This window comes from Triticum urartu, chromosome 2A (assembly GCF_056163025.1).
Source record: "Triticum urartu cultivar PI428250 chromosome 2A, HENAU_Tu73, whole genome shotgun sequence".
NCBI lineage: Eukaryota > Viridiplantae > Streptophyta > Magnoliopsida > Poales > Poaceae > Triticum > Triticum urartu.
In genome coordinates, this window is record NC_141874.1 from 206,959,944 (window position 1) to 206,972,811 (window position 12,868).

At 44.2% G+C, this 12,868-nt stretch overlaps 1 protein-coding gene across 1 annotated transcript; it reads left to right on the forward strand.

Moving 5' to 3' along the window:
* The first annotated feature begins 2,161 nt into the window (after positions 1 to 2,161).
* Positions 2,162 to 4,940, forward strand: LOC147984562 (uncharacterized). The gene is made up of 3 exons (XM_087541157.1): positions 2,162 to 2,268; positions 4,500 to 4,626; positions 4,728 to 4,940. The coding sequence occupies exons 1-3, from the start codon at positions 2,162 to 2,164 to the stop codon at positions 4,938 to 4,940; spliced, it is 447 nt and encodes a 148-aa protein (XP_087397283.1).
* The last annotated feature ends 7,928 nt before the right edge of the window (positions 4,941 to 12,868 follow it).

Genomic DNA, 12,868 nt, shown 5'->3' on the forward strand with positions numbered 1-12,868 from the left:
GTTCACTCGGACCCTTTCGCTTCAACAAACAAGAGCTCTCCTCTGTGCTCATTACTTGGACTGGGGAAAAGAACTCCTGAATTGTCTACATCATAGACAACTGGTACACCTATTTCTGACAAAGGAACCTGCTCTTCATAAGCATGACCAATATTCAAATCAACTGGTATAGGTGCATCACTTCTCATAACTGTAATGTTAACAACATTCTTTCCTTTACTAGCTATGTGATCCAACATTTCTTCCACCTTGTCATCATCAGTTAATTCTTCCATTCCTGACACCCAAACTCCTGGATCTATAACATAATACATAAAATCCCTTGAACTATAGCCTTCTACCTCTATTAGGGCAATGAGATCCCAGAAGGTTATGTCTGATAAACATATTGTTCTTTCCAAGTTATCTCTGTCTAGGAAATGGAACCTCCCTTCCCATTCTTCATCATCCAAGCTACAAATTCAGATAAAAGTCATTTAATTTTGCTGTTAAGTAGGTCAGTTAACAGGTATAAGAATAAGATGAAATAATTCATTTAACAATGTTAAAATTATTGATAAGAGGTCAGATTGATGTTAAATGGGCCAGTTCATAGCCCTATTAATAAGTTGAAAAAAACAGTTAACAGTGTTAAAATTGGTGGCAACGGAAATTTCTGAGTCAATTTACAATACTAAAGTTGATGAAGACCAGTATTTGATCAAACAATAGACAGAGAGGATTTCTGTCAAATTACTCATGCTAAAATTAATTTCTGTGAGACCACCAATCATGTGACAGAGAGGATATCATATAACACTAACCCTAACCCTAGAACCCTAACCGTACTACACTTACCCAAGAACACTAACTAACCCTAGAACCCTAACCCTAGAATGCCAATCGGGGAAATGACAAAGAAGGAGGAGGATGACTTACTCCACACCGCCGAAGGAGGAGGCAAAATGTTGGCTGCCCGTCGGATTGGTCTTCATCGCCTGGGCGAACGCAGTAGCCACCGTGTATTCCAACGACTTTGGCGGTGATGACGGCTGGGGAAGAGGCAGCGCGCTCGAGGAATTGGAGCTCCCGCAGAACTCCGGTGGATCTCCAGCACCGCCGCCCGGAGCATCCCCACCGGTAGCAACTGCGCCGCCGCCGTGCACGCCGCCAGGTTTCGTCGTCGCCATGGATTGGAGCTGGAGGGACAGGTCTGGTCTGGTCGGGTGCGGGTGGTCGGTCTATCCGGCGCGACCAGACCGCGTCGGTCTGGACCAAACGACGCCGTCCGCGCGTCCGTTAGGACACGTCACCCAAATTGGGCCCCATCTGTCGGAAACACCCTCAACCGTGCAAAATGACAGGTTCAGTGCAATCTGCAAAACTTTTACTGAATGCGCGGTGGCTTTTGCAAAAGATTAGTGACCAGATTGTTTTCTGCAAGAGAAGTCCCAAATGTGGTGGTTTCTTGCAATTCACTCAGTCGGATTGGCACAATTCATATAGGTTCGTCCCTTGCTAGTTGCTTTGCCAGTTTACTCACGACGTGTTCTCTAAAATCAAATCCGCCGGTGATGGGTAGATCAATTCGGGTGGAACCTTTGGAATTAGCTTCGCCCTCCGCCAAGCCCTCGGGTCAGGCCTGCGCCACCTCCACGCACCTCTACCTCCACCGCAATCTCCCCCTTCAATTTACCATTGCCTACTTCCTTCCTTCACTCTCGGAACTGGATTGAGGAGACGGGCATTGCTCGCCCGAGTTGTGCCTGCACCCTCGGAACTGGATGTCTGGATGGTGAGGAGTGAGGACAGAGGTAGAGGAAGGGCAAGTTCATGGAAGAGGAACGATGTTTAGTTAACCCGTCACTTACACAATTTGCATTTTGGCAAATCGATCGATGCTTTAAACGATGACACTGTATAGGTTTTCAAATTATCGGAGAGCCTGCAAATTAACACTCGTCAATTGGGGATTACTACGGGGACGGGGAGTAGTTATTTAGATCTACAGTCGAGACTCGTACCAATGTTTCGTTTTTGAGTTACATTAAGCATGTCTGCATTGGACAACGTTGCTAGCTAGTATCTTCTATGGATATGCACCTCCTAGCTAGTTCCTACCAATGTTTCCTTCTGTTATGTTGATTAACACATCTCCTCTGCCAGTGCCAGCGACCAAGACATGCAGCTCTACATCGTGGTCACCAGGCTAGGCTGCATCGCCTTCTCCACTGCCGCGTTTGTGCTCGCCATGGCCGCGCCGGACAGCCACCGCTTCTCGTTTGTCATGTCAGTACAAACTAAGGGCATCTCCAGCCGCGCCCCAACAGGCCCCCAGGCCACTTTTTTGGTGCCGGCGCCGAAAAAACGGTCCAGTCGCGCCCCCAGGACGCCGAAAATCGCCGGTTCGGACCTTTTTTCTGCCCGGCGGTCACAGGACGAACCCGGCGCGCTGGGGAGCAGTTAGGGGCTCCGGCGCTAGGGAAAAGCACGCCTGGCCCACACCGACAGGGGAAAAGTCAAGGTTTTCTTCCCCCAACTCGCCTCGCACCCCCCGCGCCCTCGGCCACCACTAGCTATATCCCGGCGACGGCCGCCGCCCTACTCCGCTAGATAGCCATTCCCCGCCGGAAAATAGCAGCGCTTCGCCGCGGCAGCCCCTCCCACAGCAGCTGGGCGTTTCCGGCCGCCGTTTCCGGCCGCGGAGGCGCGGTTTAGCGGCGGGTACACGCCCACCGAGCGCAAGGTGTTCGACGTTTTGCCTGAATCGGCGATGGACTCAGATGACGAGGAAGAGCTCGCCGCGCTGCTGGAGGAGGAAACCGCGGCCGACGTCCAGGAAGAAGAGCATCTCATGGTGCTCGCCGCCCTCGCCCAGCTGCTGGCGAGCAATGAAAAGCCATGGCGAGGTGGCTCGGCGCCGGGGCGGGTGAAAGCAAAGAACCGGCATCGTCTCGAAGGCTACTGCATGCTCTACTCCGACTACTTCGCCGATGCTCCACTTCAGGGCGAGAAAACATTTCGGCGCCGTTATGGGATGAGCCGAAAGCTCTTCCTCGGGATTGTGAATTCCATCCGGGAGTTCGACAACTATTTCAAGTGCAAGATGGACTGCATTGGCGCTCTTGAATTCACCTCCATCCAGAAGTGCACGACAGCAATGAGGATGCTTGCATATGGAGCTCCCAGTGATTCACTCGACGACTATGGGCGCATGGCCGAGTCCACCAGCATAGAGTGTTTCTACAAGTTCTGTTGGGCAGTGGTGGCAGTGTTTGGGCCACAATACTTGAGAACACCCAATGCGGAAGACACTGCTCGGATCCTAGCCCAGAATGCAGCAAGATGATTTCCTGGGATGCTTGGAAGCATCGACTGCATGCATTGGAAATAGAAGAATTGCCCATTTGGTTGGCAGGGGATGTACAAAGGCGCCAAAGGCGGTTGCAGTGTGGTGCTTGAGGCGGTAGCCACACAGGACCTCTGGATTTGGCACTCCTTCTTTGGTATGCCAGGAACTCAGAATGACATCAACGTGCTGCAGTGCTCTCCTGTTTTTGCCAAGCTCGTTGAGGGCCATTCTCCTCGGTGAACTTCGAGATCAATGGGCACCAATACAACAAGGGGTACTACCTAGCAGATGGCATCTATCCAAGATGGTCGACATTTGTGAAGACGATCTCAAACCCTGCGGCAGGAGGCAAGAACGCCTGATTTGCGAAAGTTCAGGAGGCTTGCAGGAAGATGTCGAGCGGGCATTTGGTGTGCTCCAATCTCGATTCGCTGTTGTTCGGTACCCCGCTCAGACCTGGTCCAAAGATCAAATGTGGGAGATTATGACTTGCTGTGTCATCTTACACAACATGATCATCGAGAGCGAGCAAGTAGACCCAGTGTTTGACACTGAACCATACTACAGGCAGGGGCCTCTAGCCGAAGTTGATCACCATCTACCGGCAACTTGGACTGCCTATCTCAGTATGCGTCAGGAGATCCGAGACCCACAGGTGCATCATCAACTGCAGAAAGATCTGATTGAGCACCTATGGAGGCTCAAGGGGGACGCCGTATGATGAAATACGAGTTTTTATTTGTTGAACTATATAATTTGTATTGAACTATTTGTTGTTGTATTATTTTGTTGAAGTATTTGATTTTTTTGTGATGAAATATGTGATAAGAAATAATTGTGTTGATAATTGAACGTCGAGACATGGTGAAACCACGCCGAATATGGGCCTATTCTCGCCCATATGGGCCCTTTATTCGCCGAAATTAGGCTGCAAAGTGGGCCAATTTCGGCGCCTGGGGGCGAGCTGAGGGCGACGACTGGGCGCAAAACCGCCCCAGCGCCGATTGTATCGCCGGCTCACCCCAGGGGGCGATTTTTATGCGTCTTGGGGGAACCAACGGCTGGAGATGCCCTAATCTCGTCCCCTCCTCGCATGTATCAGTCTATCACGTACGTACATTACCTAGCTAGGCTGCGTCTGACATATGCAAGAGTACATACAATGCAGGGTACTGAAGGGCAGTATGGTGATGCAGCTGAGTTGGACCTCGATGCGCATGCTGTACCAGGCCATCTGCTTCTACTTTGGACTACCCCACCTGGACCGCATTGCCCCCATGTTGTTCAGCGACATGGTAGTGATCCCTTCCGTAATCTCTACCGTTTCCAAGTACGTACTCCTTATAACGTGACTAATTCATGCAAGCGCGGATGTGTTTCTTTAATTACGTTTCAGCTGGTGATGCTCCTCGCATATGGCGCGAGCTGTGCTGGAGCTACGTCGGTTCTGTTCCTGGGTCACATTCTGTACTGCGAGCGTCTGCGGTCGATGGCCTGCCCGATGTACCTGGCTTCCTCGGCGTTCGGCTTCGTTGCCGTCCTGTTCAACACCGCCACTACGCTTCGGCTGCTTTGGGCAAGGTCTTCTCTCCACCACAGGACTAGCTAGGTTTCACACGCTGGCAGTTGCAGTCTCTGTCCACGTATGCGAGCACCCAGCAGTGGTTAGCCTAATTAATTACTAGTACTCCCTCCGTCCGGAAATATTTACCATCTAAATAAATAAAAGAGGATGTATTTAGATATATTTTAGTTCTAGATATATCTTTTTCTATTCATTTTGATGACAAGTATTTCCGGACAAAGAAAGTACATGTTATGCGCACATATAGCATCTCTTCTTCCCAGTGTGACCGACTGTTATCTCTTAATTTGCACAGCCTGCTTCACGATTCATGTATTATCATCCGAGGCCCTTGTAGTACTATGTACTGTAGTATATATTCAACTCCACTAATATTGGAAACACCATTTGTGTTGGATCCATATAACACCGGCCCTATGACTGCCTTATCTGAAGACCCACGGTTCTTCAGTGTTATAGTATCATTCTTAACTAGCGAGGTGGCCCGTACATTTGCACGACACGATATACAGTATATTTACATAATTTAGAAGTGTTTTTCTGAAAAGTATTCGGCCTGCAGTTAGCCATGTCTTTACTTCTAATGAACGAGTTGGTGAATCATCTCCGCGGTTTATTTTCGCCGAGTTTTTTTCGTCTCTCCTCCCACCATCCCCTCCCATCCTGGTCCGCGGTATATTTTCGCTGGTTTTTTTCGTCTCTTCTCCCACCACCCTTCCCACCCTGGTCCATCGGTTTATTTTTCTCTCCACTCTTTATTAGAACCAGAACTTTTATAATGTATAACAAATCACAGATCTAACTTTCTTAAATTATGCAAATCAATCGATTCCTTTTATTGGTTCAATTTGTCTTAGGAAACAAATAACAGATTTTCAGGAAACAAATAATACATTTTAATCCAACTTCCTTAAATTATGCAAATCAATCGATTTCTTTTATTGGTTCAATTTGTCTTAGGAAACAAATAACGATTTTTCAGGAAGCAAATAATACATTTTAATCTAACTTTCCTAACTTATCTAAATCAATCGATTTATCTTATTAGTGAAATTTGTTTTAGGAAACAAATAACAGACACGTCACAACTTTTCTCCCAATAAATAGTTTTTTAATATTTGCAAACTTTTCTAATCAGACATGTCACAAACGGGCTGGTACTGATATCACGTTACCAAACAATAAAACCCCATTTGCATAGACAGAAACCTTCACCTAGACTCAAAGAGACGGAAGAATACTTCATGCCCGGAAGCTTACCTGTGCAACCGCAAGTCACTATGGGCTCTGGCTTGGTTGACCTTAGTGGTGACTCTGGCTGGGACGATGCTAGCAGATGTAGAACTATGGTAGGGTTGGATGAGCACCGGACAGTGGTCAGGGGAACTCTTCGGAAGACCATGTTTCGATCATCCTGTTCTCAAACATCATGAAGTGCGAGGACGAAAAGGGAGGGATCGAATCTTGCGGGTAAAGTGTACAAACCTCTGTAGAGGGTTAAAACCTAATCGATTAGCCGTGTCCCCGGTTACGGACATTTTGAGCCTCTGGACTTGGATCTATCTCGGAACTCTCAACACCGGACTGATAACTTAATTGTGGGCAACTTATGATGATTTTGGGCTATGAGACATCGGCTAGCGGAACCATGTCATGATAGAAAACTCTGTAGCACATACTCCTGATATTCCTTTGTTGTAGGGAAAATAAAATCAGCTTTTGTGGAAACAAAACTCAGAGCCAGAGCCACAAAGCCATATTGCATATAATATAGTTTATCATCTGTTTTTCTTACAGTGATCTTGCCGGTACATTCAATGTACTGACCTACCTGACTGCAACGTATCATGTTGCAGGATTTTATACGACGAGTGAGTTTCGTTGGTTGGGTTACGGTCTACACTCAACCTGCCGATGGCGTTGATGGGACTCCACACCCGATTGATTGTTTCCGCTGAGACTTACGAGGTATATATCAGTTTTACGCTATTTACACATGTGATTGCACTTCGATATATACATTGATGTACTGTGTGCGCCAGCATACTGATCCAGGGATGGCACAGATACACAGAGGCTTGACCGTCTGAGGTCGGGTCATTACAGATATGGTATCAGAGCACATGTTGACTATAGAACGTGACCCTAGAAATCGGAAAGCTCCTAGGACAGGAAATCTCTAAAACTTTATTTTCAAAAGAATCCATTACTTCTCATCTTTTCTGATTTTATCAAATATCCTCTCCTACCTCAAATAGTTAGAATATACCCCTTTCCCTTTTGACCACACGGATGATCAACTGAAGCCGCTCCAAGAAGGACAAGATATCGGACAATCGATGAGCATTTCAGAGTAAAGAGGATTTCACCATGCATTAGAAGAGTTGAAGCTACAACAGTTGAAGACTCTGAAGACTTGAAGAATCTGAAGAATTATTTGACCCTTAGAGGAGCAAACCCCTGTTATATACTTACATTAGATACGACGATTTGTGAGTTGTCAATTGTTTGATGTTTTTCCGACAGCAACAAAAGAAACCCCGTTTCTTCAAAACTATTGTTTGCATTGTGTGTATCCCCTCCACTCTTCTCTCGTATCTCATCCCAAAACCTTTGGATCCAATAGATGGTGAATGAAGGACTAGTATTCTCTGGACCGACGACTCAACGGGAGGTAGAACTATGGATTCAGAATATGGAGGATCACTTCAGGAACAACTTGATTGGAAGCAAGTATGAGGTTTAATACGCTCTTCGGTACTTTACAAAAAGTGTTGCAACCTGGTGGAAAATGCATCTAAGCCATACAAGGATGCAACGGAGCAAGAACTTGCACTACTAGAAAAAGGGCTGCTAGTGGCGCACCTATTTTCGCTACTAATGGCGCACTACTGGTGTGCCACTAGCATCACGCCATTAGAATTTTTTTTCCGAAAGGTCACCCATCCTCACACTACTCCAGCCCAAGCACGCTTAACTTCAGAGTTCTATCCAACCCCAGCAACAGCTCACTTCACAGGCACTTGTTGATATATCTAGTATATCAATCCTATTATACCTTGTTGATGTCTAGGACTTTGTTCATGTTCATGACTATGATGAAATTTTGAAAAATATTTCAAACTTCCCGGTCATATTACGTATCATTTTTTGAAAATATTTTTTAAAAAAATTCAAAACCTTTTTTTGAATTTTTTTGCCTCTAGATCTTGAAAGCCCCGTAACTTTTTTGTGTTAGGTTTTTGGGGATTTTGAAAATGTTTAACGGGGTTTCCCCGTTAAATTCGGATGTAACTTTTCGAGTAGATGATTTTTCATATATAAAAATTTTTAATCCGAGTTCGTATGCAAAAGTTATGCCCATTTTACAAATTTCCAGAGAGATTTTGCAAATAAAGTCGAAATTTATATTTGTAAATTTTCCCAACAACTAGACCACTTATCACATGGCAAACTTATTTTCTTTTATTTTTTTGACATTTTTATAATTTTTTTTATTTTTTTTAAAACTGAAAAGGCGGTCCGGGGGGGTGCATTCGGTGGAAGCCGGGCAAACTAGTAATGGCGCACCGTGGGGTGGTGCGCCATTTCTAGTTAAACTAGTAATGGCGCACCACACCCACGGTGCGCCATTACTAGTTTTGAATTTTTTTTTTAAAAATTTGAATTTTTTTTTGAATTTTTTTTGAAAAAAACTTAGTAATGGCGCACCAGTGGACAGTGCGCCATTACTAGTTAAAAACTAGTAAAACTAGTAATGGCGCACTTTCCACTGGTGCGCCATTACTAACAAATTTTTTTTATTTTTTTTTACTTTTTTTTTCAAAACTTCTAATGGCGCACCGTGGGTGTGGTGCGCCATTACTAGTCAACTAGTAATGGCGCACCACACCCACGGTGCGCCATTAGTAACAAATTTTGTTTTTTTTCAAAACTTTTAATGGCGCACCGCACACCAGGTGCGCCATTAGTAATATATTACTAATGGCGTACCTGTATGTGGTGCGCCATTGCTATATTCTAATGGCGCACCACACACGTGGTGCGCCATTAGTGTCCATTTCATCTATAGCCGTTTTCCTAGTAGTGTTGGGAGGAATTCAAGAAGACTTTGTTAAGATCCTGTCTCATCCGGAAGCACTGGGATAACCCGATGAAGAAACCTTGTGCCTGCAAGATCTGGAAAGAAATAGGACACACTAATGAAGAACACAAGGATGGATGCCCTCATTGTGAAGGAAATCACCCAGCTGAAGAATGTCCAACTGGGCAAGTTACTTGTTTCCTGAGTGAAGGAACTACGCACTACCCTGCTTAATGTCAGATTTACCCCAAGGAAGCCCTGAGGAAAAGTTTAGAAGAACCCGTGATGGAGGAAGTTATTGAAGACCCTGATGGTGAAGGCCTAAACATATTTTTCGCCCAAGCCGGCTATTCATGTGGAGAAGGACATTATTCCCAGTATTGCACAAAGGGAAGAGAAGAGTATCTTAGAGACTTCCCGACAGCAGAAGTGAAGTTTGACCCTCAGCAAATAGAAGCTCTGATCATTACAGAGAAATCCAGGAAGAGAAAACGAAGGCATCCTCAGAACAACCCAATTTCTGCAGAGAAGGACCTGAGTCATATCACTTGTTACATATGCATGGATTTAGGTCATTATGCTAGCAAATGCCCATCAAGGAAGCCAACAACCCAAGGAGCCAAGATAACCACCAGGAAGCCCCTGGATTTGTCTGAAGTCATTTGTTTACGCTGCAAGGGAGTAGGACATTTTGCCAGAGAATGTTCAGACCGAGAAAAGCTTGAGCAGAGTAGTTGAGATCTTGATATTGGAATAAAGCATGTAATAAATGTGGAATACACTTTTATTTTTTGGGATGTTGAGTTGAGTTATGAAATGGAAATTGTAATAGCTCCTGAAGCAATAAAAGTTGATGTGGTTGGAATCTCATGTGAAATGCTATGAGTTGTTGATTGTGAGTGCCTCTCTCATTATCTTACCCAGACTTAAACCTTGAACCCATGGACAAGCTGATCCCAAACCTTTTCCAAAAAAATAACCACATTTCACCCAAGGAAATACATACATTATCCCGAGTACCCTTCTATCTTATACCTGCAGATGACAACCCTTTACGAGTCTTTTCTCAAGGGCCCGGAAACGATCATGACCCTGACTAGTGATCAGGATTACCCAAAGATCCCGAAGGACATGATGAAGCATATTCATCTTGGAGGAGATGCAGTCTACAAGGGTTATCCTTTCATGGAGAATGGAGTTGAGCTTTGGTACGTGGAGATACACCTCCACCGTGTGAATGGAGTTTGCCCAAAGACTATGGGTCAATACTTTTTCATTTCTCGAGTACCATGAGCAACATTCTTTGACTCTGTTCGTGAAGCTGCTTTGGAAGCCATACGTCAGATTGGAGAAATACTTGAAGCAAGACTCCATCACACTCAGGAATACCTGAGAGAGGTACATGTAGAGATGATGGAGATGAAGCTGATGGCCACCATGATGAAGCAGAAGATCGATGATTTCAAGGATCACATCGAACAATTCCAGTGGGATTGAAGCATCTTCAAGTAGGGCAAATGAATAAAGATGGAAGTAATGCTTGACCGTACCAAACTATGTGGATGGCAACATTTGTAATAAAGTACTTACGGAATTTGAATTTTGAGTAGTGATTAAGGATGTAATACATGATTTGATATGAAGAGAGTATGAATCACTAGTACATTTTATTTTTATGGTTACAACATGTGAGAACACCTGGCCAATGGAAAGGAAAACGTATTCCATAGAGTGGAGTTTGGACAAAATAAGTTGGAGTTTTGCTTTCGAAACGATGGTTATGAAGAAACGAAGTACTATTGAATTTAAAGGAGGTGTAATATGAACAAGAGTTACTCCAAGGATGAGTTAAAAGTGGTACTACTATTGAAGTCGGCGGTAACCCACAGGCCCAGGAATTAATAAGGATCAAGTACCCACTAGAAGAAGAAATTTTGGGAATAAACCGTGATTTGAACAGCAGACGTTCCTTAGGAGGATACGAAAACCCAAGAGTGGTGAAGTAATGATAGATGTTTTTGTTCAGCTTGCGGAATTAATGGATATATCCGAACTCAGTTTTTCAACAAGAGAAATTCTGCAATGCTTGTGAGAATGCCCGAGTGTTAGAACTGCGAGATTCACTAAACCTTATACAGGGTAATGATTTGGGTGCGGAATGGATGGATCACCATACCGACTTACTCTTGTCATTCTCTCTTGCTATTTGGAATGGTAAATCTAAGTGACTTACCCATAGTAGAGAGACGACTGATGTCTACTACATAACCTTCTTCTTATAGACGTTGTTGGGCCTCCAAGTGCAGAGGTTTGTAGGACAGTAGCAAATTTCCCTCAAGTGGATGACCTAAGGTTTATCAATCCGCGAGAGGCGTATGATGAAGATGGTCTCTCTCAAGCAAACCTGCAACCAAATGACAAAGAGTCTCTTGTGTCCCCAACACACCCAATACAATGATAAATTGTACAGGTGCACTAGTTCGGCGAAGAGATGGTGATACAAGTGCAATATGGATGATAGATATAGCTTTTTGTAATCTGAAAATATAAAAACAGCAAGGTAACTAGTGATAAAAGTGAGCGAAAATGGTATTGCAATGCTAGGAAACAAGGCCTAGGGTTCATACTTTCACTAGTGCAAGTTCTCTCAACAATAATAACATAATTGGATCATATAACTATCCCTAAACATGAAAAAAGAGTCACTCCAAAGTCACTAATAGCGGAGAACAAACGAAGAGATTATTGTAGGGTACGAAACCACCTCAAAGTTATCCTTTTTGATCGATCTATTCAAGAGTCCGTAGTAAAATAACACGAAGCTATTCTTTCCGTTCAATCTATCATAGAGTTTGTACTAGAATAACACCTTAAGACACAAATCAACCAAAACCCTAATGTCACCTACATACTCCAATGTCACCTCAAGTATCCGTGTGTATGATTATAAGATATGCATCACACAATCTCAGATTCATCTATTCAACCAACACAAAGAACTTCAAAGAGTGCCCCAAAGTTTCTACCGGAGAGTCAAGACGAAAACATGTGCCAACCCCTATGCATAAGTTCACGAGGTCACGGAACTCGTACGTTGATCACCAAAACATACATCAAGTGGATCACGTGATATCCCATTGTCACCACAGATAAGCACATGCAAGACATACATCAAGTGTTCTCAAATCCTTAAAGACTCAATCCGATAAGATAACTACATGATCATGCAAAGCAATATGACAATGATGAAGCGTGTCATAACAACGGAACGGTGGAAAGTTGCATGGCAATATATCTCGAAATGGCTATGGAAATGCCATAATAGGTAGGTATGGTGGCTGTTTCGAGGAAGGTATATGGTGGGTTTATGGTACCGGCGAAAGTTGCACGGTACTAGAGAGGCTAGCAATGGTGGAAGGGTGAGTGTGCGTATAATCCATGGACTCAACATCAGTCATAAAGGACTCACATACTTATTGAAAAAAATCTATTAGTTATCAAAACAAAGTACAACGCGCATGCTCCTAGGGGGATAGATTGGTAGGAAAAGACCATCGCTCGTCCCCGACCGCCACTCATAAGGAAGACAATCAATAAATAAATCATGCTCCGACTTCATCACATAACGGTTCACCTTACGTGCATGCTACGGGAATCACAAACTTCAACACAAGTATTTCTCAAATTCACAACTACTCAACTAGCATGACTCTAATATCACCATCTCCATATCTCAAAACAATTATCAAGTATCAAACTTCTCATAGTATTCAATGCACTCTATATGATTTTTTTTATTATACCCATCTTGGATGCCCATCATATTAGGACTAGTTTCATAACCAAAGAAAATTACCATCCTGTTTAG

Excerpts from the sequence above, each read along its gene's own strand:
- LOC147984562 (XM_087541157.1), top strand. The coding sequence starts at position 2,162 with ATGCAGCTCTACATCGTGGTCACCAGGCTAGGCTGCATCGCCTTCTCC. Across the intron at positions 2,269-4,499 it reads CACCGCTTCTCGTTTGTCAT|GGTACTGAAGGGCAGTATGG; the intron begins GTCAGTACAAAC and ends CATACAATGCAG. Across the intron at positions 4,627-4,727 it reads CCATGTTGTTCAGCGACATG|CTGGTGATGCTCCTCGCATA; the intron begins GTAGTGATCCCT and ends ATTACGTTTCAG.